This window comes from Eumetopias jubatus, unplaced genomic scaffold (genome assembly GCF_037043125.1).
Source record: "Eumetopias jubatus isolate StellerSeaLion01/CBP00866 unplaced genomic scaffold, mEumJub1_p1.0 scaffold_4, whole genome shotgun sequence".
NCBI lineage: Eukaryota > Metazoa > Chordata > Mammalia > Carnivora > Otariidae > Eumetopias > Eumetopias jubatus.
Window position 1 is genome coordinate 109,180,378 of NW_028274810.1, and position 23,942 is coordinate 109,204,319.

The following is a 23,942-nucleotide window of genomic DNA, read 5'->3' on the forward strand; positions in this document are numbered from 1 at the left end:
CCAGAGCTTACACACAGAGCTCCGCGGGTGGGCAGCGTCAACGCCCCGTGGATGCCCCCTGCACTGCCCCCATCCTGCCCCAGCCCCCGCCAGCTTTGGCAGAACGGTGTGGCTGGCGGACGTGTGCCCTTTTGGGCTCTCACCCATCATGGGACCCTTTTAAATACCTCTCTGCTACCTGTCCCCCCGCCACCGGGCAAACAGCTGCAGGTCTTGGGTCCTGCAGTGTGAGCTCGGTGACAGCCATGAGCCTGCATGACTCCTAGCAAGGCAGGCAAGCCCCCCACGGCCACTTCTGGACAAAGGCCCATCTGACAGGCAGGACCACTGAGGACGCCCATGTTCTGCCTCTGCGGAGAGTAGCTGCTCATCGAACACCCAGGGGGCAGTTTTGGCTGGCCCTAAGCTTCGCTGGCATGTTGAGGGGGAAGGGTGACCTCAGGCCCGTGCTGGACCCTCGTTCCAGTTCCTCGCAGGAAAACCAGAGTCTGTGAGCTGAGGGTCCGCCCTGTGCCAGGTGGTCTTACCTGATCCCCACCCTGCAACCTGATGGGCAAGGAAAGAGGTCTGCGTGATAAACTGGGCTTGCCCTCGGGCCTGGGGGCTGGGTGGGCCCCGGCCTGGCTTCGTGGCTGAGTCAGCTGCCAGGTGAGTCAGACGGCGGAGTTGGCGGGTGCGGGGTGGGAGCAGCAGGTATAAGATGGCAGCCGGGTGTCCCGGGAGCCAGCCTCACCCCAGGAGACCATGCGGCTGCTCCCTGGGCTCTTGCTGGCCGCTGCCTTGAGCCTGGAGCTGGGTGAGTCCAGGGGCCACCTCCTTCCCCACTGCTCTAAGCCGGTCCCCCAACCCCAGTCACCACTGAGCCCTGCACTGTGGCTCCTCACCCCAGGGAAGCCCAATTCCTGCGCCCTCCACCCCTTTGGGCGCTAGACCCTCCCCACCTGCCACCTCCTACCCGCTGCTTGTGGACAGCACTCAATAGTTCTCCCCCACCCCCTCCTGGACCCACAGGCCCATCAGCCAAGCGCTCAGTGCTGTCCTTGTCCCTGCAAAGGCTGCCCACCTCCCAGCGCCCTGCCCCGAGCTTGACAGCCCTGTCCCCCCCACCTCCCCCACAGGCTTCTCCAACTCAACAGTGACCCCCCCCCCCACAATGAGTGTGAGGGCCCTCTTCCAGCTCTACCTGGCCTGCACCTGTTTCCTAGGACCACCCTCTTCTGGCCCTCTCCTAACTCTCTTCTGGCTGAGACGCGGGTCTCTCCTCCCTTGCTCAGGCTTCCTTCTGGGGCCAATTCCCCACTCTGGCCATTGCCGTATTCGGCTGTGCCCAGGTCTGCTATCGCTGGCCCCATCCTGTCCAGCTCCAGGCCCATTGGACCAGATGCCTTCCTGAGGGCTTCTTGGGGACCTCTCCTCAAAGGGGGCTGCCCACAATCTGGTCTCACCTTCCTACCGCACCCGAGGTGGGATGGCATCTCCAGCCGCCCACCCAGAGGCCCGAACAAAACCAGCTAGACCCCCAATCCAACCGCAACCAGCCCCACCCCACCCCCAGCCCTCACCTGGCAAGGCTTCTGTCTCTACATCTGGGTCAGCACCCTCCTCATGGCCTGCGGCCCTCAATGAGATAGAGCGAGTGTCTGGATGGCCCCTGGCATGGGCATCGGGCTCCACCCAGCACTGTCTGGGATCTGCCGCTGTCGCACCTGCGGGAACCCTCCCCAGGCCCGGGCTCTTGCAGGCTCTCTGTTCGGTGGGGAAGGTCTGGGAGGCTCAGGACCCAGGTCTCCTCAATGAGCCCTAAGAACTGTCCCAGGGTCATCGGTGTGGATGGACAGGGATGGGGAAAGACTTTGTCACCACCAGGGCTGTCACAGGGGTTGCGTGGCATCCAGGAGTGGCCACCCACAGGCCCCTCCACCCTCCCCTGGCTCAGCCCAGGTCCAGTGGATCACAGGCGCCCCACATGCCACAGCATTGCTGGTGTCCTCTCCCTGCTCCCCAGGAGAAGCACACCTGTCCCCCCTGGCCACATGCCAGCCCTGCTTCAGAGTGAAGAGGGATCAGAGTGGGAGGTGTCTGCAGCACAGTGAGCCAGGATAGGACACGAGCCTGGTCAGCGGCACCCACAGCCCTGCCACCAGGCTGCCCTCCCTTCCTTCCTTCCTTCCTTCCTTCCTTCCTTCCTTCCTTCCTTCCTTCCTTCCTTCCTTCCTTCCTACCTTCCTTCCTTCCCTCCACAAAGCTCTCCTGAGCCCCACTAGGTACAGAGGAGGATGCTCTGGGGGCACGGAAGAGTGGGTGAAATACCCCACCCATGTCCTTCACGTCAGAGGCAGTGGGGGTAGGGAGGGAGTCCTGAGCAAGATCACATGGGGCAGGGACACTGTCACCAGCTGGAGCAGAGGTGCCAGCAACCCGGGGTGGGCATGTAAAAGGAGGAACCATCAACTCTGCCTGGAAATCCAGAAGGCCTTCTTAGAGGAGGTGGCATATTGAGCTGGGACCTGTTTTGCCTGGACGGCAGAAGGAAGAGCATGGGCAAAGCAGGGAGGCATTTGGGAGGCTGAGCAGATGAGAGCGGGAGGCAGGAACCATTTCTCATGGGGCCGGAGTACCTTTGGGGCACAGACACCCCGGCTTTCCAGGTGACAGTCCCCTGTCTGTCCATTAGGTGGCATACTCAGCTTACCACACCCTCATCGGGTTTGATGTGAGGGTGGCTTCAAGCCGCTTTGATGGGCTTTGTGACATGAGCTGTTACCTTTCCTGGTCACCTGTGGGGTCTCAGATTGCTCTGTGGGGCTGGCAGACAAGTCAAGGCTGATGGTGGGCACATTCCCATGGTGGAGCCTTCCTTGTCTCCATTACCTACTCTATGGTTCTGGGAGGAGGCCACCCACAACCCCAGGGGTTGAGCAGAGGGCTCAGGGCTGGTCAGGAGGTGCGGTGTGTCCCTGCCCAGTGTGTGTGTGTGTGTGTGTGCCCGTGCACACTATGGTTTGGTGAAAGTGTGCAATGCATCATCGTGGCCACGGACCCAGGTCTGAGAATTGTGCTGATCTGGGGCAGATCCATGGCAACGGTGACGGCGGGGCTGGGGCAGCCTAGCAGAGGCCCGAAGGACGGACTGGGGGGTGGGTGGGGCGTGAGCGCACTGCCCTGGACTGTGGCACAAGCTTCCTGGGGCTCCGAGCCTCCACATGGTGAGCGTGCATGGTGCGGGCCTCACAGCTCGTTCCACTGGCTCTGTGACTGGGAGCATGCTGTGTCTGCACATGCAGAAGGCCAGAGCAGGCCTGGGCACCGTGGCTCAGGACCTGGACAGAAACCCGGAGTGCAGGAACCAGAGAAGGAGACGCAGGGAGGGAGGGAGGAAGTTCGAGGCAAGAAACATGGCAGGGGGGTACAGAGGGACAGAGAGCCCCACGAAGCGCCCACGTGCGAGGACAGGGCTGATGGGCAGATCTGCCAGACATTTCTGGGATGAACTTGGTATTTCCAAAGCCTCCAGGTTGTCCTCGTAGAAAAAACATCAACCAGAACTGTGCCAGCCTCCCTCCCGTCCCTTTCATTGTCCAGCTTTTCTGTCCCCCTTGCTTCCCCATTCCCCACGGAGGCTGGGGAGGCCCCACCACTACAGCCACCACCACCAAAGGCGCCTGTGGGCCTACGGGGTCCTGCTCAGGCCCCACAGAGGGAACATGGGCATGGCCATGTCTTGGGGAGCCCTCACCACCTTCCCCCATCCCAAAGTCCCCCCAACCCTCAGCTCCTGTGTGAGGCCCCTGCTCATCCACTCCCCTGGGGGGGCACACAGTGAACCCGGGAAGACCCCATCCTGCCTCCCAGCCCAGCGCCGTCCTGGGTGCACGGACTCAAAGAGCCGCCTCCAGCTGCAGCCGTCCCCGCTGTGGCCCTGGGCCTGACCACCTGCACCCTGGGAAGAGCAGTCCAGCAGGATGGCAGGGCAGGGGGCCAGGACCTTATCCAGCCCCGGGCTGAGGCTTGGGACATGGTGACCTCCCCGCCCCTATCTGAGAGGTCTTAAGGGATTGGGCACCCCAGGATGCGGGCCTAGGGTCCTGAGGATGAGAGGGGGCACTGGGTGGGAAGAGAGGGTGCTGTTAGGCGGGCGTTGCCCGTACCTGTGTCCCTCTCTGTCTGTGTGTCCATTCACCCGTCTCTCCACCCACTGCTGCAGCCCGAGGCTTGAATTGTCACCAGTGCAAGGGCTTCGGAGGGTGCCTCAATGCGTCCAGATGCCCCTGGGGCTCCAACTACTGTGTCAGCATCGGCACCCGTGAGTAGGGGATGCGCGGGGTGGGCCAGCCGTGCCCTCCTTGCCCAGGAGAGGAGACCCAGGCTCAGAGGGGGCAGAGCTGAGCCAGGCTCCCAACAAGTCAGGAACAGGGTGAGGGGAGCATCCACTGACCTCAGATCAGGAAGGGACCCAAGGGAGGGGGCCAGTTACGCCCAGGCTGGGGGACCGACTCTCGGCTTGGTGGCGGCGGGGGGGGCAGGGCGCACGGGCAGGTCAGAGCCTCAGGGGGCTTCTGTCCACCCCAGGAGTCCCCTTCAGCGCCATTGACCTGCCTCTGGTGACCAAATCGTGCTACAGCGGCTGTCCGGACATCCCCAGCCTGGGCCTGGGCCCCGACGTGTCCATCGTCTGCTGCCAGTACAGCCTCTGCAACACCGACTGACCGCCGTTCCCCCTCAGCTGTCCCCCCACTCACAGAGCTGACATGTGCCCAGACCCCCAGGCAGACGCTGCTCCCCAGGCAGCTGAGCCGGGCCACCAGGGCTGGGGAGACGCTCCAGGAGCGTCCCAGGGCAGAGCAGCAGCTCGGAAGAACTAGAGGTGGCCCTGGGCGGGGAGGGGGAGGGGCGCTTGGGGGAACTGGAGAGGGGAAGACGGCAGGAACAGAGCAGACAGGCGCCCCCACCCCCACCCATGCACAGGTGCACGCGCGCCCCCGCGCCCCCGCACCCCACCCCACACACTGGGAAACTTAATCATGGCTCCAGCCAGCCTCCAGCTGCGAAGTGGACCAAGACCCCCCCCCCCCAGCCAGGGGGCATGGCTCCTCCCCACCACATGACCCCAGGCACAGCGCCCAGCCCTTTCCTTGTCCTTACCCCGGCCACGCTCTCATGAAAGAAAACGTGGAAAGGCCAGTGTGGTGGTGCAGCCACCCAGTGTGGGGGGTAGTGTCCCAGCAGAGAGTGACCCCACACAAAGGCACAAGCAGGACCTCGGGCCAGCAGGGCTGGGGGCACATGGGAGGGTGTCTCTCCAGACCGCGGAGTGCGTCCCCTGGTGCTGCCAAGGGCTGCACGAACCTGAGACACACGGAGAGCAAGAGGCCACATACGGAAGACCGGAAGACCGCATTCTCCGTGCTTCCATTTCTTCGAAGTGCTCAGCACAGGCAAATGCGAAGAGGCGGGGAGCCAGCGAGCGGTGGCCAGGGCCTGCTGGGAATGCGCTGGTGCGCGGGGGTGGCAGCCCAAGGGCGGGGGGGTGGTGGGGTTCTTCCTAAGCCTGACTGGGGATGGTCGCAGGACCTGTGAATATACCAGAAACTTCCAGTGGGTGAATTGGATGGAATGTGAAGCATGTCCAATAAAGCTGTTACAAATTAAAAAGAGGGAAAAAAAAAGTGTTTGAAAGAAAAACCAGTCTGAAAATCCAGACTGAGAACGATTCATGTTTCTTAGAAAGAATATCTAAGTGAAATACATGAAAAAGTACGATACACAAAACTAAAACACAGGAGACAAAGTAGGAAATGCCTGCCACACGTGTGAATACCTGTGAACACTAAATACTTCCGAATCCACAAGGAGGAGCAAAGGACCTGAGCAGCAGTTTCACCGAAAAGGAAATCAACCACACTCAGAGTCAGAAAGGAGCAAAGTCAAAGTAGTGTTTCAATCGACGAGTGAGCACACAGGGAAGCAGGGTGAGGACGGGCGGGAAGCCAGCCCGCTGTGTGCCTGGGTGGAGGGGTGCCGCCCCTGGAGGGCACGTCCGCCGCAGCATGAAACTCTAAGATGCCCCGAGAACTCTGTTGAGTGCTGGGCCCCCGAAATGTCACCAAACCCCTGTGGACGGGAGGGAGTGGCCGCCCACACAGAGCCTGCGCCTCCCCTGCTTGAGGCTCGAGAATCTGGTGAAAGGCAGGGCTCCCAATGTGGGCGCCTAGTGAGGGCTGGGTGAGCGCCCTGACAAAGTAGTTCAGGACTCCTAGGCAGGGTTTCAGAGTCTAGAGGTGTAAACAGATGTCTCCTGGTTTTCGCTGAAGAGCGGATGGGCCTTTCACAAAGTTCCTGCATACCTCGTGGAAGGGTCAGGCCGTGGTGGGCGGGGAGTAGAAGCGCTGATCACATGGGCAAGGAGCCCGTGTCGGGGGGATGGCGAGGGTTCCCAGGTGTCCCCAGCTCTGTGCCTCCGAGTGCATGTCCCGCTGGAAGATGCTGGTCACAGCATAGACGGGAGCAGCCTGACTCCTGCTCATACACAGGTGGCCATACAGTAGGGCACATCCACATCTGGGTCCTTCAGGAAGCGCACGGCAGAAAGGGCTGCCTCGGGGAGAACGCTACACCCCGCACTTCCTTCACAGGGTAGAAACGTGAGCTTAGGAGTCATCGGTCTACTCTGCTGGACCCCACAGGGGAACAGGTGACCAGGAGCCGAGGACACCCCTCTGCCTTCCTGGGTTTGGCACACTGCCCAGAGGAGGCCACCCACAGGCAGCTGGAGAGGAAGCCTAGCGGGTGGATATGCAGCAGCAGAGGAGCTATAACCCTGGTCACACGCCGAGCCCTGATCCTGGTCACACACTGAGCCTGATCCTGGTCACACACTGAGCCCTGATCCTGGTCACACTCTGAGCCCTGACTCTGGTCACACCCTGAGCCTTGATCTTTGTCACACTCTGAGTCCTGACACCTGGTCACACTCTGAGTCCTGACACCTGGTCACACTTTGAGCCCTGACCCTGGTCACACTCTGAGTCCTGACACCTGGTCACACTCTGAGTCCTGACACCTGGTCACACTCTGAGCCACGATCCTGGTCACACGCTGAGCCCTGACCCTGATCACACCCTGAGCCCTGATCTTTGTCACACTCTGAGCCCTGATCCTGGTCACACTTTGAGCCATGACCCTGGTCACACTCTAGCCCTGACCCTGGTCACACGCTGAGCCCTGAACCCCGTCACAGTCTGAGCCCTGACACCTGGTCACACTCTGAGCCCTGACCCTGATCACAGACGGAGCCCTGATTCTGGTCACATGCTGAGCCCTGATCCTGGTCAAACTCTGAACCCTGATCCTGGTCACACCCTGAGCCCTGATCCTGGTCACACCCTGAGCCCTGATCCTGGTCACACGCTGAGCCCTGATCCTGGTCAAACTCTGAGCGCTGCCCCTGGTCACACTCTGAGCCCTGCCCTCGAGGCTCCTAGTAGAACTGAGGGGTGGTTGGAGACCTCTCAGCATGGAGGCATCCTAGACAGAACCCATCCAGACTCTGACTGAGCCACATTTCTCTCCTACCTAAGTAGACAGGTGCAACTTTGCAGTACGGTTCAGCCTGGCTACCCAGGGATCAGGCAGAAACTGTAGGAGGAGCGAATGCTCAGGGGTCAGGGGTGTGTTCCAGGTGGAAAGCACGGGTGGGGCCCTTGGGTCCGAGAACAGGAGTTGGGCTGGTATGGGCTGCAGCAATGGAATTGGGCTAGACCGGAGGAGGAAGTTAGGGTGTGTGCAGTGGGTGTCTAATCCAGTTAGCTGCATCCAGCATCAGCGCCCAGTTGCAGTGTGGTGGCGTAGTGAAGTGTAAAATCAGACAAGCCCGGTTGCTGCTTGCTTTTCCTCAGCCCACGCAAGGTGATCCGCCCAAGTCAGCAGCTGCCAGGAGCATCTGATCTTATATCCAAAGTAGAGTTGTTAGTGTTGTGTGCCTCCAGAGCCATAGCAAGGAAAATAGATCCAGCAGAGGATGTGGCTGACACAGGCTGGATGCTACAGGAAAACACAAGCCTCGCCCTCAGGCCCCACCCAGTGCCCAGGGAGGCTCAAGCCCCTTCAGTTCCCACATGGAGCTGATCTCAAAGGAAAGCCAAGGACCATAAAAAGGCTGTGGGATGGGGGTGGGGGGAGAGTGCCCAGACAGAGAATTTCAACCATAGGAGGGCGGGGAGGGATGGGCATCCCTGGTGACAGGAAGAGCAGATGCAAAGTCTAGGATGGGAGTAAGATTTGGACCCTCTGAGAGAAGATGGAGGAGTTGGGTGGGGTTGCAGTGTGGCCCCAAGTGAGTCTGGGCACCAAGGCCTTGACTGCCCAGCTAGAGACCCTGGGACCTGTCAACAACCCACCCCACCCCACCCCAGGGTTCACCCTGGCAGCTGTGGGCTTGGTGGAGGGTGTGACTGGGTTACAAGTAAGGACATCCTGGGGAGGCTGAAGTGCAGGCACTCTGGGGGAGGGGAGTGCCTGTGTGCATGTGTGTGCACATGCGTGTGCATGTGCGTGTTGGGGGGGACCAGTGGCTGGAGCCACACTTCAGTCCTGTCTGGGCCCTGGGCAAGGACCTTCCTGTCAATTTCCTGACCTACAATGGGCCCAAGAGAGCCCTGCCCAAGGGGCAGCCCCTTTGGCTTCCTTAGAGACCAAGGGGTACCTGCTCCTTCAGTGGACACCGGGGTTAGTGTCCCCAAGGCGACCCCGGCCCCTCCCCACCTCCAACCTCCATCCAGGACCTTGCTGTTGACCCAGTACTTTTCCTGTCTTTGTGCCTATAAGCCTCTGAGTACATTTTGGCTGTTTGTCCAGGCAGCAATCTGTCCCTATATCACTATGCCCCACGAGACTACCTCAAAGGAGCTGGGGGTGGGTTGTAGGGCACCCTGCTAGCACTGAAACCCAGGACGCCTAGACCCAGACTCTTCCCTGGAGATAGGCCTGGGGACCCAAGTGGGAAGGGTGCCCAGCAGAGGCAGAAACCAGGGTGGGGGTAGGGGTGGAGGAGGAAGGAGAAGGTGGGGAGCCCAGGTAAGGGGGGTCACGGAGGGAGGTGAGGGCCCCCAAACCATAGAGAGGGGCCGTCAGGGCCGGGGAGGGACCCCAGGCTGTGGGAGGTAGAGGAAGGGGCCAGGGAGGTCAGGAGCAGTACCCACAGAGGAATGGGGCATCCAGTGGAGGCGGGAGGGGCCCCAGTGGGTGGAGGGGGGCGGGTCTCTGCACCTCTGCCGCCCCAGAAAACCCAAACCCACTAATCAGCTTGGCTGACTGGTTGGGCGGCTGCACTGGGTGTCCGCTGTCCCTGCGGGCAGGCCGAAGGCGAACGGGCTGTGGAGCGGTGTGAGGACTGGACCATGAGGGGCACACAGCTGGTGCTAGTGGTGCTGCTGGCAACCTGCAGCCGTGAGCTCGGTGAGGGGCGCAGGCAGGGGGGCCAGGGAGTGGAGGAAAGCGGGGAGACCGAGGAGAGGCGGGGTGGGGAGCGAGCGTGAGCCGGGGGGAAGGGAGAGGAGGGCATGGTACCAGGGGGCCGCCCCCCAGGGCTGGGGCAGCAGCAGAACCGCATGTCCCTGGGGGCCGTGGGCACCCCGGAAAGGCTTTAGCTGGAGAATCATGCTCCCTGGTTCAGGGGCCATGGTGGAGGCAGGCCTCAGGGGGTGTCTTGGGGAGACCAGAAAGGCGCCGGGAACTGGGGCTGACAGGGGGTCTGAGAGAACAACTGGGGGAGACACCCCAGCCCCTCGGGGCCCCCAGGTGCAACCAGAAAAGGAGCTGGGAAGAGGGGGCCCCAGCCAGAGGGGAAACTGAGGTCAACCCGAGACGCAGTGACACACAGTGGGGGAAGAGGAGCCTGTGGCCTCACTGTGCACGGACCAGCTGGCGCCAGTCAGGCTCACCGAGGCTGCTGTGGTGGGGTGGGACACAGAGCGGTGCACCCTGGGGCCCCCGCCCCTGCCGGCCCACACCCCAACCTGTCCGGGGCCTTGCGGCTCTTCCCTCCTTTGTTAAGCTGGCACCCGTGGGTGCCCCAGGCCCAGCCCGGTCCACCCTGCACCCCACACACCTCCTTGTCTGTTCCTGATGCCCACTGCCGCTCTTTGGGTGCTGCTCTTTGCTGATCAGGACCCCAAGGGGGTGTCCAGACACACCGAGGCCCTCCCTGACCCTGCCTCAGGGAGCACCTCCTCGATGCTTCCAGAGCTGTCCCCTCCGCACCTTGGCCCTGCAGGCTGAGCCCGTCAGGGGCACACTCCATCTCTAAGGACCACAGCTCAAACCTCCTGAGTCCTCCCAGAGTTTGGGTCGCCGGGCAACTGGAGCCTGAATGGCATGGTCCCCCTCAAACCTGTGCCTCCAGGAGAGCGGGCTTGGGGAGGGGCAGGGCCTGCCTGATGCGTCCTTTGTCCCTTCTTATCCAGTGGTGGCCCTGCAATGCTACACCTGTCATGAGCCTACTGGTGCGTCCAGCTGTGTGACCATCGCCACCTGCAGCGCCAACGAGACCGCATGCAAGACCATCCTCTACTCCCTGGAGACAGGTCAGCGGGGGCTAGGGGGGCGGGGCGACCACCCTCTACCCCCTGGAGACAGGTCGGCGGGGGCTGGGTGGGGAGGGGCCAGGGTCCCAGGGTCAGAGCTGCCTCCAGGACGGTCACTCCTGGCCATCTATGCGCAGTGTGCATCCACTGCCTTAGCCGTTTGCAAAAGGGTTTTTGGTCCAAGCAATTAGGCCTTCCTCCCTCCTCCCTTCTTTCCTTTAATGGAAAGGAATCCTCACCTTGCCCGGGGATTTCCTGGAAAGGAACTGCCTCACCCAGCCAGGAATCCTGTGCAAGTCGCTGTGTCCCCAGCACAGAGGCGGCACTCAGCCCACAGTGGCAGAAGGAAAGGGGAGTGGGGGACGGGTCACGGAGGGACTGATCCCACCCTGGGGTCATGGGGGCTGGGCGTGGGGTCCCTGAAGCTCGTGAGCTGACCAGGCATGCAACATGGCCCACAGTGTACCCCTTCCTGGGGGACTCCACGGTGACCAAGTCCTGCGCGGTGCAGTGTGTGCCCTCGGACGTGGACGGCATCGGCCAGACCCGGCCTGTGTCCTGCTGCAACACGGACCTCTGCAACATAGACGGGGCCCCCGCCCTGGACGGCGGCCGCAGCCTGGCCTTGGCGCTGGCGCTCCTCCTGCTCTGCAGCCTCAGCCTCTAGAGCCCCCGCCCCCTCTGTCCCCACCCCCCATCCGTGCCAGCCCTAAACGCCCCTGAAGAAGCATTGTCCCTGCACCAGGCCTCCTGCATCTCCTTTCGGCAGCCCTGCCCACCGGGGCGGGAGGGCCTTGAGCCTCAAGTCTGGCTCTGCCCCTTCGTCTTGTGTCCCCGTCCTGCCCATTCTCAGCCCCTCCTCTCCCGGTCCATCTCTGCACCCCCTGGCCTCTGGCTTCTCTCTGGGGCTCTCCGCACCCACAGGGCTGCCCCTGTCTGTCTCCTCTCCCTGTCCCCAGACATGCTGAGCAGGGATGGTCACTAGGCCAGCAAACCGGGCAGGACTTTGCTCTCTGGGCCCTGCAGGGGGCCCGACTGCAGTAGGGCAGAAAGTGGGAACCCACAGGCAGGGGTAGCACCACTCCTGCCAGGGCCAGGTCACAGGTGGCTTCTCGGAGGAGGGGGCCATTAAGGCCAGGCTTTGAGTGACTGAGAGATTGTTTGGGTGGAGGAGAGCAGGCCACGCCCGGTGCAAGGAAGATCCAGGAGGGTGGCCTGGGATCCGGGATCGATCCATGAAGCACCTACCGCCCACTCACCTGGCCCCTGGACACCGTCCCCTTATGTTGGGCGGCAGGGGTGCTACTGGGCACATCCACCACTTGCCTTCTCCCGGCTCACCAAGCCCCACTCCCTGGGCGCCCAGGGCAGCCCAAGCTCCAGGGCAGAGGGGACCTTCACTCCACCTTGGCCTTGGCCAGCACCAAATCCTCCAGATCACCCTCCCAGGACCACCTGGGGGAGGCGGGAGGGGGAGGGGGGGAGAGGGCCTCAGTCACCCTGGGACCTGTCCCTCCTCTCTGTCCTCTGCTCCAGCGGCTTCTCCTGGGCCCCTGGGTGAGCCTGGTCCTGGGAGGGGGGCGCACAGCAGTGGCATCCAGCCAAGCTGAGACGGGGCTGGGGTTCTCCCCACTAGCCTCCGACTCAGAGTCCAAAGAGCCCTCACAACCAGCCCTCACCCTCTCTGGGGTTCCCAGCTCTTGGATGGATGGCAGGGGGCAGCCAGGACCTGAAGCAGGACTGTCCTGGGGCAAAGGACACCCCACGCCTCTGGGAGAGGAGACCAGTGGCCAGAAGGCCCCCTATCCCTGGGACCCCAGGAACCCCACGCCTCTGCCTCCTGTGGCAAGACCTACAGTCTCAGGGGCTCTGTGGTCCTGAGACAGATCCTGGAGGACAGAACCCCCACTGCCCAGCAAGCCCCCCGCCCCATGTGTCTAGCACAGGCTGACCGCACTGCATGGTCACCATCCACCAGGGACCCCTTCGGCAGTCTCCGGGAACGGCAGGGAACTTGGGAGGCCAGGCACGGTCAAGTGCTGTCAAGATGCCTCCATTTGGGGTTGTAGCTCTGAACTCTGACTTTGTCACGAAGGGGGCCCCGTCCAGTAATTCCTCACACTTCTCCCATGGCGTTTCTCGTGTCTACCACAAAAGTGAGGAGAGTGGTGGGGTCACTTGAGTCTTAGAGCCTGGTTTGGGACCCAGTACACACACACACACACACACACACACACGCATGCACACACACGCATGTACACGCACACGCACGTGCACACAGCCTTCCAGGGAAACATGGGAAAGCTCTGCGCCCTGCTCCTGGCCACTGCTCCCACCTGACCTTCCCTCCCCTCCGAAGCCAGAGCAAGGGCCCTTCCAGGCAGCCCCCGACAGCACATGGGGTCTCTCACCCGCCTGCCCATGCCAGCTGTGCTCTCGGCACGCTCGCCCCATGGCTGCTCCAGGTCCCTGTCCACCCCCTTGTCTTTACAGCTGCCCTCTGGGGCACAGGACGCTCTGCCTAGTTTACAGGTGAAAGAAAGGGGGTCAGAGGGATTCGTGAGCAGACTGGTCACACAGGAGGTCAGGCGGGGCTGGGACCCACTCAATCTGTCAGACTCCACACTAGACACTCCCTGGCTCCTCTTGCAACATCCTGGGTGCAATCACGGACCAGGCCCCAGGGAAGGGCCGCCCTGGGGAAGGGCCACCCTGGCCGCTGTCTGCGCCTGCACCTGCCATGTGAGGCCCAGTTGTTGGAGCTGCAGCAACCGCCATCTATTCCTTTGCAAGCAACGCCCTTTCTTTGTTTCCTCAGTCCACAAGGCCAGGTCACGTCGGCCCTCGAAACTGCTCTGGGTCCCTAGTCTCATCCTACAAACAGGAATGCCATCTAGAGGGGCAAGGGAGTCACTCCAAGGCCACACGTGGAGCCAGCAGCAAAACTAAGACCAAACCCCAGGCATCCTGAGTGCCAGCCCAAGCTCCTCCCAGCATGTCATCCTGCCTGGAGAGTGGGGTACAACTCCATACCCTTCAGCAGCCCCCCCACACACATTCTTTCATCTGCCACCTACCCATCCAATTGCTCTTCCATCCATCATCTACCTTCTTTCCCCATCTTTCCTCCCTCTATTCATGCACTCTCCAGCCGTTCACTCCACCCTGAACCCTTCCACTCCCTCAAACATCACCCACCCACCCACCCAGCCATCTACTCATCCACCCATCTACTCACACACCCACCCACCCATCCTTCTATTCACCCACCCACCCACCCATCCATCTATTCACCCACCCACCCATCTACTCACCCACTCACCCACCCACCCATCTACTCACCCATCCATCCATCCATCTACTCACCCACTCACCCACCCACCCATCCATCCACCCACCCACCCTCCCATCCACCCATTAGGCTGTCAGAGGACAGAGAAACTAGAGAGTCTAAAACACCAGGAAGGCCTCTGGGTGAGGGGCACCTGGACTCGGCCTTATAGCATGGGGAAGATTTGAGGCTAGGATGGGAGACCAGAGATGGTGTCCACTGAGAGGCAGAGCACAGACAAAGGTGTGGGCATGGGAAAGCCTGCAATGGGAGGTGGGCAGTGAACAAAGTCACAGAAGGCTGTCAGGCCAGGAGGTGGGGGGTGGGCAGAACCCTGTTGTCCGGGGCCTAAACTGGGAAGCTCAGGCTTGGCCTCAAGGTCATTTGTAGGGAAGGGGCTAGAAGTGACGGTGGGGCCTGTCTGGAGCCCCACACCCATCAGCCCGAGAGTAGCCCGGGGGGCCCGTACCACCCCACACCTCACCAGGCACTCCCCCTCCTCTGCACTTGTCCTGACCCCCCTCCGGGCCTGTGTTCTGGCGGGCACCTGTGTGTGAAGGAGACTGACCTGAGTCCAGGCCAGGGCCTCCCCAGTGGGGCTCAGTGCCCGTGTAGCGTCTGTGTGGGCCGGCACCACGCAGGCTCGAGGAATGAGGGGTCCCCCTCCCTGAGGGCCTGTGAGTGATGCGGCCCGCCTGCCCACCGCCCCGCCCGCTACCTCCCACTTCTACCCGGGGCCACCCCGCTGACTCACACACCACTTCCGCCGCCACCCTGGCATGCACCGCAGGGAGGGGAGGGTATAAGTGTCCACAGAGGTGGCCCAGACTCTGCCTCTCCCGGCTTCTGAGTGCGGCAGATGGCCTGGTGCAGGGCTGTGCTCCCGCTGCTGCTCATCGCAGCCTCCAGCTTGCATGCCGGTGAGTGGGACGGTGGTGTGGCTCGCAAGGGACATGTCTCTAGGCCTCACTTGGCCCACCTCCTTGGAGGGGGAAAGCCCTTCTGGGACTTGGGCAGAAGGCCTCCTTGGGCACCCCCTAGGCTCATCTCCCTTGCCCTAAATGAGCCTCCCGGGCCCTAGAGCCTTCGATCGGGACAGGCTTCAAGGCCCCATTTTCCAGGCAGGAAAACCAAGGCTCAGGGGAGGAATGCAGGGCTCCAGTCTGCTGGCCAGAGCCCTGGGCCTCGAAGGGTCTCAGCGAGGCGAGCTACCTCCCCCAAGCAGGGATGGGAAGGGAGACACTCCAGGTGGGGTATGCCCAGGGGCTAGACCGTAAGGGCCTTGGCTCCAGCCTTCCAAGATGGGTCTCAAGGCCAGGTGATGAGGTTTGCCCCATCCCTCGCCCAGGTGAGGCCTTCAAATGCTTCACATGTGAGCAGCCCACAGCCATTTCTTTGTGCAAGAACATTTCTTACTGCAAGCCAGAGGCCACGGCCTGCAAGACCATGCTGGTGCAGATAGAGTCAGGTGAGTCCAGCCCACAGTGGGCTGGGGGTTCACAGTGGTCACCTTCCCCAAATGGTCCTCAGGGCTGTGGGGGGCAGCGGTGGAGGTCCCACAGACTGGCTCTGGGGTGCAGCACAAGGGCTGCATCAGCCTTGAGGCTCCAGGACCCCACCCCAAGGCTGCACTGCATCCCCTAGCAAGGGGCCTGGAGGGAGGAGCATGGAGGACTTCCCAGGCCCAGCCATTAGTCTGGGGGTCACCGGCCCTCACTGGAGCAGTCAGTCAGGAAGGGCCAAATCGAGTGCCTGGAGGTTGGGGCAGCTGGGGAGGGCACTGTGCAGGGGAGGAGCCGGCTCTGACACTTGCCCACCCCTGCAGAGTACCCCTTCAACCAGAGACCCATGGTGATCCGCTCCTGCAGCACCTCCTGCATAGCCACTGACCCCGACAGCATGGGGCTCGCCCACCCTGTCTACTGCTGCTTCCGTGACTTGTGCAACTCCATGTAGGCCACCAGGCTGGGTGCCAGGGCCCTGCCCCACTGGGGGCCACACTCCTCGGCCGCCTCCTTCCCTGAAGGGCCCGGCACCACCGGAGACCATCTCTACGTAGCCACGTGCTTCCATGAGCTCCCTGAGCCTCAGGTTAATCATGGAGCCCAAGGGCCCAGAGCCTTGACAGGGGCACTCTCTGTCTCCCACACTTACAGAGAATAAATAAAGCTGAGGCAGAGGCGACCTCCTTCCTTCCTGGCTGCCAAGAGCCCATGGAGCCAGCCTTCAGGAGTGCCGGGCTGAGCCAGGCCCATTCGGGACACCTGACCCCCCTTCTCACCCAGGGCCACTCATACTCATTTCACAGAAGGGGAAATGGAGGCTCCGGGGGAGAAATGCATCCTGGGCCGGCCTTCCTGCAAACCAGTCCCGCACCACCTCAGAGTAGGACCAGTTCCTTAGCCTAAGGGAAGTCTGGCCCCACTTCCAGAGTCTACCCTCAGCCCCTGGAGGCATTGCCCCCACCCCACCCCCCACCCCCCAGGTGGGAAGGAAGCTGGAGTCAAGGGTGGGCATGTCCGGCTCCACAGGTCCAGCATGGGGAAGCTGGGAAGGGAGCCCGTGGATGTGCAGGCAGCCTGCCCGCCCAGCCCGGGTCTCCCCGGGAGCGTGCGGGGTGGGGCGCATCTGGGCCAGTGGACACCTGCACACCTCCACGGGCTTTGGTCACCTCCCCTGACAAGGGGCCTACTGTGTCCTTAGCCCTGGAGACAGTTGAAATGAGAGGAAACCGTGTGCATGGAACCGTGTGCAAGGACAGCCCAGCTCATCCCAGACACCAAGGGCCAGGGCTGGGCTCTGGGCCCCCTGGGCCGGCAGCAGCACTCCCAGCCAGCAGATGGGCAGCAGTGGCCCTGGGGGGTTGAACCTCAGGCTCCTGCTTTCCCCTCACGAGGCTCCCCAGCTGGCCCTGGTCGTGACCTGGCTCTGCAGCCCTGGAGAGAGGTGGAGGGCAGGAGCCGCACCCAGCACACCGGCAGCCTTGGAGCCTGCGTCAGCCCAGCATGCCACTGCCCCGCTCCAGGCCCAAATGCCCACCGGTGCCCTCTGGGCTGGGCACTTTCCAGGTTCTGCATATGGCCGGCCTTCCAGAGAGCCTCTACTGGGCCCTGGATTTGGAGGCAAGGGGCCAGGGCCACCACCTCAGACACGGGGACTGAGCAGTATCACACTGCAGCTCTTGGCTTCAGCTTCCAGTGGGGCAACAGGGGCATTGCCTTTGAGCTTTTCCAGGATGCAGAGGGGGTGGGCAGCCGCCCCATTCCTGGGGAAAACAGGTGGGGGGCCCCATGCACCTGGGGGCCTCCGCACAGCATGGGCATGGCCAACAGAGGGCGCCCCTGCCCATCACCACCTGAGCGACGGGCTGCGGGGACCTCCCAGGGTGGGAGCTGCCACCTCGAACTTGGCCAAGTGGCATGAGCCTAAGGAGAGCCCCTGACGTCTGCAGGCCTGAGAACACCTCCCAGCCCTGCACAGCCCGGTGTCCCCCTCAGGAGCTGGGGAGGCCACAGACTGGGCCTTGGGAGGGCTGGCCCTGGGGTGGCCGCAGTGCACACCGGAGCTGCTCACACCAGCAGGGGCACTTGGGGCCTTAGGATGGAGGAGTTGGCTCGTGGGGTCACAAAGAATGCAGAAGGACGGGAGGTCATTCACAAGCGCATGGGTGAGGCTGCTCAAACCCCACTGTGCCCTAGTCAGCAAGACCTTCCGCCCCTCTGTGGCTGGACCGCCTCCAAACAGAAAGAGCGAGAGAGCCTCCCCTCCCCCTGCTCCCACCTGGCTGGGGTGTGTCTCCCCTGAGTGGACAGAGAAACTGCAGTGCCCCGTGGGACACAGTGACATTCAGCCCAGATGCCCCTGACCACCCTGAACACCTCCTATAGACCCCCAGCCCCTGCCCTGCTCCAGGGTGCCAACTGGCCGCCACCCCTCGATGCACCTGCTGGGACCCAGACCCGCTGTGTGCACACCATTTCCTGTCCCCAGGCCCTCTGGGGAATCTGTCCCTGACAGCTGCAGCGATCCCCAAGCTCCCCCACTGCCTGTATGTGCCCCACAGGACCTGCATGAACACCTCTTAGGCGAAGAGACAGATACTCCATGTAGATATCCAAGCGCCCCTGCAGGCTGGGGGCCGGCTGCTCAGGGCAGGTGTGAGGCCCAGCGTGGCCAGCCCAGGGCCCCCGGGCCTGCCTAGGAGGTGGGAAGAGTGAGGCTTCCGCCCACCTCCCTGGCTGCAGACCACGGGCCTGCCATGCAACCTCAGCCAGGCCACATCACTGCCACATCGCTACCCCATCACCGAATGCTTGCTGCAAATCCAACTTTTCCAACTGCCCATTCTTTTCCAGGCCTGCAGAGCCGGGCCCTCCTGAGCAGGTGGCCAGAGCACAACGTGGCCCACGCCATCAGCCCCTGCCTTATATCCTGGCAGCCTCCACCACCTACCTTCTTTGAGGGGCTTGCAGAGTAACCCGTATGCTGACCCCACCCCAGACCCGTTACAGTCCACTGACCTCTGCCCCACTTGCCACCCCACAAGCTCACCCCGGTAATCCCAGTCTGAGGCCTAACCGCCCAAACTCCTCCGGAGGATCCTGGGACTGGATCCCAAGACCAAACCAGAAATGGACACCAGGCACCCGCAGATGGGGCAGCAAGGCCCGGGGGCCGGGGACAAGGAGAGCAGCAGGGCCTACACAGGGCTTGGGGCAAATCCTTTCTGGCCTCGGTCCCACGTTCTGTGAAATGGGAGCAAGTCCTGCCCTGTCTACCAGGTCCCTAAGCTCACAGGAACCCGAGAAGCCTAGACAGCCCCCCTTGTGGGAACACACAGCTGTGAGTGGCCCACTGCTTCCCTGGGGGGCCAGGCCTTGACAAATGAGGACTTCCCCCAGCACAGAGACGTTAAAAACTCTTTAATCTTGGGCTTTCTTTAAATAAAACAGAAACATTGCAGCTTTCCCATTGTGGCTGTAAGGCAGATGTCAGCATGGGGGGCAGGCAAGGGATCGGGGCGTTGCTGTGCTCCTAGCTCCAGTGGGAGGTGGGGCACCCGGACAGGGTGAAGGAGGTGGTTCCGGGGCTCCACGGCTCTGGTGCACACCACAGGCTGGCGGATGCACAGGCAGGTGGCCACCTCGTCCTGAACAGCCACACACGGGAGCAAGCAGCGATCCCACCCCCAGGGCTTTGACCCCTGTGTCCCCAGCCAGCCAGGGAGCTAAGGCTCCCTGCCCTGCCCACCCCTGCCTTGCCGTCTGGGCCAGTTTCTGCTTCTCTCCAGGCCTCCCTAGCTGGAAGGCAAGCGATTAGGCAGGAGCAGGCAACTCAGCAGGTGTCCCAGCATCAGGCAAAGCCCAGAAGACCCTTCCTCGGCCCCAGCCCAGGGAGTGAGGCAGCCCCTCAGCATAGGAAGGGAAGAGTCACCAGCAGGGCACATGTTGAGGACGACCCCAGGAGGGTAGACACCTGAGGTGCTGTAGGCCCAGAGACGGTGGGGTCCTACCCACAGTCACAGAGGGCAGCCCTAGAAGCACCCGGGGTGCAGATAAGCGAGGGCAAGGTGCAGAGGGCACCGAGGCAGAATCCCGCTCTCTGCTCTGCTCCCTGCTCAGCAGCAGGCCCCAAGTAGGACAGGAAGCTCACCACCACCCCAGGAGACCCTGTGCCATCTGACCTGCACTGGCCCTGGCCCACCCTCTGGCCATAGGCCCTCCCCGACCCCAGGGGAACCCCCGTGCCCTCTGGTCAGTCTGCCTGGGCCTGCCTCTCCCCCACCCACAGCCACAGGGATCTGCCTCGAAATGCTGTTCCGACCCTTCACAGCTCCTCACCAGGCCGGAATCAGGCCCCAGCCCTGCCCCCAGGACCGCTCTGGCTTCACCCCTCACCTCCATCAAACTCCAGGCTCTGGTGCTCAGGATGGCTTTAGCTGGCCCCTCTGGTCCAAGCACTCTCCCAACTTGAGCCTGTGGAAGTGTGGCTTCATTTGCAGGGTGGGGCCCAGCGCCCCAGCCCCCCAGCCCCCCAGCGCCCACACGCTGAGGGCCCTGGGCCTCCCCTTTTCCTCATCATCTCCACCCCGAGGGCAGAGCTGGGTCAGGGCATCTGTGTGTGGGTCCCCCACCCTGCTGTCCGGAGCCCAGCGGGGTGGGGGGGGGGGCGTCGATAACTGGCTGGTGGAGGGAAGGTCTGAGTGTGGGGAGGGGGTGGGCCAAGCCCGCCGAACAGCAGGCCACTCCAGCTGGGAGACAGCCCAGCCCGGCGGGCCCATTCTGCACTCTCTGCCCCCGGCAGGCCCGGAAGGGAGGGCAGGTGCCCCCAGGGTGGGGCCGGCAGGCAGGGCGCAGTGCTCATTGGTCCTTGACGACGTCACTGAGCCCGCTCTCAGCCCTGAGCAGCTGACTGCTGGCCTCGTTGTAGGCCACCCAGTGCCGCAGGTCTTCTGGTAGCTCAGGGGCCTCCACCTGCAGGGGGAGATGGTGACATTCCCACCCGTACCACTGCCAATGGCAATGAGCAGGGGTGTAAGGAGGGGCGCCCCACCAGGGTGCTGCCTTCACATCTCTGGGCCTCTGCTCATGCTGTTCCCTCTTCCTTCTCTTCCAGGCACCCTCCCGGAGGCCCTCAGCGCCTGTACTCCCCCCATGCTAGCGCTCAAGACCCCACCCTCCTTCACCAGCCCCGTCTCCCCAACAGGGCCACACCTGAGCCCTCTGTGTGTCCCCAGAACCCAGGCAAGAGCCTCTGAGGCCAGCTGGTTGGAGAGGGGTGACAGGAGAGGGGAGGCCTAGAGAGCTTCAGGAGTCTGGAGCTGGGGAATGGAGGGGTGGAGGTGTGGAGGGGCGGAGGGGCGGCTGTCAGAGCGCCTCTGCTGGCAAAGTGCTGGACAGGGGCTTGCCTGGAGCCTCTCTCTTCTTGAGTGGATCAGGAGAAGCTGGCCCCGCAGCCCTGGGCTTGACTACCCGTCCCCACCCCTGCCCACTCAGCCACACCGCTGCCTTGCTGCACACTCAGCCACCATTTTGTGATGGGGAGGCAGGCATGATGCGGGGTCCGGCCTGAGAGGTCAGAGGCCTTGCAGATGGGCTGTGGGTGTTCTCAGGAGCAAGGGGAGAAGCAGGGGCAGAAGGGCTCAGAGCCACAGCCCTGGCCTTCCCTGCAGATAGGTGAGCTCTGCTCAGCATCCAGGCCAGGCTTTCGGGAGCACTCTCTTCCCAGCAAGCCATAGTGACCAGCTGTAGTGACTCAGCTGTAGGCCAGCTCTCGCTCCAAGGCCACCCTAGTTTCAGCACGTAGCATCTCTGGGTACTAGGCTCAGATTGCCCTGCACTAAACTCGAGACTCTGTCTGGGGCTTTCCCTGACCCAGGCGCTAGGCTAGGCCAGGCACCCGGGCCCCTCCAGCCACGCCCTGGCCCTCCCATCCATGGCCAGGCGTCCTCAGGGTATGCCTGCTGAGCGGGGCTACCAGCTCTCTCCAAAGCCCCTTCCAGCCTACACCGGCCACCTGGCACCCTCTCTTGTAGGAAATGCTCCCTCTGTCTTTTAGTTTCTACTCTCAGTCCCTCGAATAAAAGCCTCCATGGCCCGGGACATGTCCACATGAAGGGACACATGAAGCATCTCTGTCCCTATGGCATGGGGGACAACCAGGACCTTTGGGGGTGTTCAGAGACAGAGACAAAAACCAGGGAGCTGTGCCCATGGCCCACGGTACAGCCTTGGGCAGTTCCCCTTGCCTGAGCCTCAGTTTCCCCACCTCTGATATGGGGGAAAGGTTGGCCTCTCACAATTAAGGTGAGCTTGTGTCCCTCCTTGCTCAGGAGGCACCTGTCCAAAGCCAGAGAGGGTGGCGTCCTGGTTTAGGGCACCTAGGGGTTGGGGCAGACCCTGGCTTTGGCATGGAGGCTCCAGGCAAATTTTTGGGAACCTGCCTTAGGCTGGAGCCTGCCCTGGAAACCATCACCGTGGCGGTGCCCCAGCTTGTCCCCAGGGCCCCTGTTGCCAGGCTGCAGTATCAGGCTGTGCTGGAAAGAGCAGGCCCTGGGGAGGGTCCCTCAGCCCTAAGCAGGCACTCAGGTACTCTCCCCAACTGGCAAAGGCAGAAAAGCTTGCAGCTCTCTGGGGCTCAATCTCCCCACCCCAAACCCAGGGGACGGTGAGCCAAACTGTGTGAAAAGGACAGGGGGAGGGGTGGGGTGTCCTCAGGCCCTTGGGAAAATTCCCAGTAACCTCCTCTTATTGACACCATCCCTTATATTCAGAACCAAGGACCCGAGAGGGTGGCTCCACACTCCAAGCCACACAGCAGCACCAGGGCTCAGACTCCTGGGAGGGATCTGGTCTGGGGTTCCCTGTACTGGGAACGGTGGAGGGTATGGCATGGAGTCCGGAGGGGCAAGGTTAAGCCGCCACCAGAGGGAAGCATGCTAAGAATGTGCATGAGGAGTTGATTCGGGGACCCCGGGAGCTCCTGGGAAGAATGGGCTTTAGTGAAGGGAGGCCCTGGATCCAAAGGAAAGGGCTGGAGTGGTACTCAGAGGGACAGGGGCACCCCAAGGTGGCACAGGCGGCTGGCCTTCCCTAGGGGAGGGGGCAGAGACCAGGAGCCCTGAGGGCCCTGCGGGGGGCGTGCACCCGGGTCCGGGGAGTGTGTGGGGGGGGGCGCGGGGATAGAGGGTGCTCACCCGGCGCTTGCACAGGTGCTCCACGACGCGCTCCGGCGAGGTGCCCAGCACGTGCTGGCGGGAGCGCAGCAGCGCGCACACGAAGCCATCGCGCAGGCTGACGAAGCGCGCCTCCACGTAAAAGGCGCGGTCGTCCCAGCCCAGCAGGCGGGTGCGCACCTCGAAGGGCTCGAACAAGCGCAGCGAGCGGCGATAGCGCGCACACGAGGCGGCCAGCACGGCTTGGGCCCCGAGCGCGCGCAGCGCCCCCAGGACCCCGCAGCGGGCCAGGTGCGCCGCGCGCGCCACGTCGGCCTCGCGCAAGTAGCGCGCGTTGTTCATGTGCAGCAGCAGGTCCAGGTCCGAGGGCAGCACGCGGCCCGCGTAGCGTTGCTCGGCCAGCAGGTCGCGGACGCGCGGCTGCAGCAGGCGCGCGCGCAGCACGGCGCACGGCACGCGCACCAGGTACCAACCGTCCAGCAGCGCGAAGTAGGCGAGCGCCGCGACCAGCGACGCCACGAGCAGCCCCAGCATCTCGGCGGCGGGCGCGGGGCGCGGGGCGCGGCGGCGGAGGCCACGGCCCTGGTCTCGGCGGTGCCGGTGCCCGCACCGCGCCTGCCCGCTCGCCGGGAGCGCCGCGCCGCCGGAGCGAACCACCTCGCGAGGCCGGCTGGGGAGGGACGCGCCAGGGGCCGCCAGTGCCGCAGGCCAGGGCCCCGCCCCCCCCCGCGCCGGCGCCCCCCCCTCCGCGCCCTCAGTGGTCCGTCCTCCCCCACGTCGGCCCGCGTCCCACCCCACTTTTCCTTCCGCCTTGCGCCGCGCCACAGCGCCATCTGGCGGTGGCGCCTCGCACTGCAGGCGCAGAAGCGTCCCGGTGGATCGGCCGCGTCTCCCCCCACCCCTTCCACCCCCGCCTGGTTGGGAGCCCGAGCCCCTCCTGCCTCTCTCCCAGGCCCTTGAAGACTCGGCCTGGCCTGGGAGATTCGGCCACTGATCTGAGCAAAATCAGAGGCTCCCGCACTTCCCGGTCCAGGTGGCAGGGCTTTGCAAGAGAAACGGACGCAGCGGTCCCCAGCGGCACTGCTTCAAGATTCCCCTGGAAATCGACCCTCCGAATCTCCAGAACATCCGGGGGTACCCCACCTCGGCAGGGCGGCCGCCCCCGTGCCTTTGCGGTGGATTCAGGGTGCATCACGGTCTGGCCCCTGTGGCTTTTTCAGTTCCAGTTTGTAACCTCATTAACCCCACCCCCCGGGTCCTGGTAATCTCAGACTCATTCCCAAGCATTCCCATCCTTGGTCCTTTTGCAAAGGGAGCAAATAACGCCAGGGATGGAGGAGAGGAGTCGCAAATGTAA

General features: G+C 63.1%; 4 protein-coding genes across 5 annotated transcripts; 3 read left to right on the forward strand and 1 right to left on the reverse strand.

Moving 5' to 3' along the window:
• Window positions 1–744: 744 nt before the first annotated feature.
• Window positions 745–4,855, forward strand: SLURP2 (secreted LY6/PLAUR domain containing 2). The gene is made up of 3 exons (XM_088022728.1): window positions 745–796; window positions 4,205–4,303; window positions 4,570–4,855. Exons 1-3 carry the CDS (start codon window positions 745–747, stop codon window positions 4,704–4,706), a joined length of 288 nt encoding a protein of 95 aa, XP_087878854.1. The 3' UTR covers window positions 4,707–4,855.
• Window positions 4,856–9,364: 4,509 nt separating this feature from the next.
• On the forward strand, window positions 9,365–11,247 carry LYPD2 (LY6/PLAUR domain containing 2). Of its 2 annotated transcripts, none has more exons than XM_088023078.1 (3): window positions 9,365–9,462; window positions 10,461–10,580; window positions 11,042–11,247. In XM_088023078.1, exons 1-3 carry the CDS (start codon window positions 9,396–9,398, stop codon window positions 11,245–11,247), a joined length of 393 nt encoding a protein of 130 aa, XP_087879204.1. In that variant the 5' UTR covers window positions 9,365–9,395. The 2 variants fall into 2 exon arrangements, with proteins under 2 accessions (XP_087879204.1, XP_027951786.1); XM_028095985.1 differs by having other exon boundaries at window positions 9,365–9,453.
• Window positions 11,248–14,723: 3,476 nt separating this feature from the next.
• SLURP1 (secreted LY6/PLAUR domain containing 1) lies at window positions 14,724–16,079 on the forward strand. Its single transcript, XM_028096012.2, has 3 exons — window positions 14,724–14,831; window positions 15,260–15,379; window positions 15,737–16,079. Exons 1-3 carry the CDS (start codon window positions 14,771–14,773, stop codon window positions 15,865–15,867), a joined length of 312 nt encoding a protein of 103 aa, XP_027951813.1. The 5' UTR covers window positions 14,724–14,770; the 3' UTR covers window positions 15,868–16,079.
• Window positions 16,080–18,818: 2,739 nt separating this feature from the next.
• THEM6 (thioesterase superfamily member 6) lies at window positions 18,819–23,219 on the reverse strand. Its single transcript, XM_028095982.2, has 2 exons — window positions 22,607–23,219; window positions 18,819–20,384 (listed from the first exon to the last, which is right to left on the reverse strand). Exons 1-2 carry the CDS (start codon window positions 23,117–23,119, stop codon window positions 20,271–20,273), a joined length of 627 nt encoding a protein of 208 aa, XP_027951783.1. The 5' UTR covers window positions 23,120–23,219; the 3' UTR covers window positions 18,819–20,270.
• Window positions 23,220–23,942: the final 723 nt, after the last annotated feature.

Bases quoted from the DNA above. Each gene is read 5' to 3' on its own strand.
- SLURP2 (XM_088022728.1), top strand. From the start codon at position 745: ATGCGGCTGCTCCCTGGGCTCTTGCTGGCCGCTGCCTTGAGCCTGGAG. The intron at 797-4,204 runs GTGAGTCCAGGG...CCACTGCTGCAG, and splicing joins TGCCTTGAGCCTGGAGCTGG to CCCGAGGCTTGAATTGTCAC. The intron at 4,304-4,569 runs GTGAGTAGGGGA...TGTCCACCCCAG, and splicing joins CTGTGTCAGCATCGGCACCC to GAGTCCCCTTCAGCGCCATT.
- LYPD2 (XM_088023078.1), top strand. From the start codon at position 9,396: ATGAGGGGCACACAGCTGGTGCTAGTGGTGCTGCTGGCAACCTGCAGC. The intron at 9,463-10,460 runs GCAGGCAGGGGG...CTTCTTATCCAG, and splicing joins CCGTGAGCTCGGTGAGGGGC to TGGTGGCCCTGCAATGCTAC. The intron at 10,581-11,041 runs GTCAGCGGGGGC...CATGGCCCACAG, and splicing joins CCTCTACTCCCTGGAGACAG to TGTACCCCTTCCTGGGGGAC.
- SLURP1 (XM_028096012.2), top strand. From the start codon at position 14,771: ATGGCCTGGTGCAGGGCTGTGCTCCCGCTGCTGCTCATCGCAGCCTCC. The intron at 14,832-15,259 runs GTGAGTGGGACG...TCCCTCGCCCAG, and splicing joins AGCCTCCAGCTTGCATGCCG to GTGAGGCCTTCAAATGCTTC. The intron at 15,380-15,736 runs GTGAGTCCAGCC...CCACCCCTGCAG, and splicing joins GCTGGTGCAGATAGAGTCAG to AGTACCCCTTCAACCAGAGA.
- THEM6 (XM_028095982.2), bottom strand. From the start codon at position 23,119: ATGCTGGGGCTGCTCGTGGCGTCGCTGGTCGCGGCGCTCGCCTACTTC. The intron at 20,385-22,606 runs GTGAGCACCCTC...CTCCCCCTGCAG, and splicing joins AGCACCTGTGCAAGCGCCGG to GTGGAGGCCCCTGAGCTACC.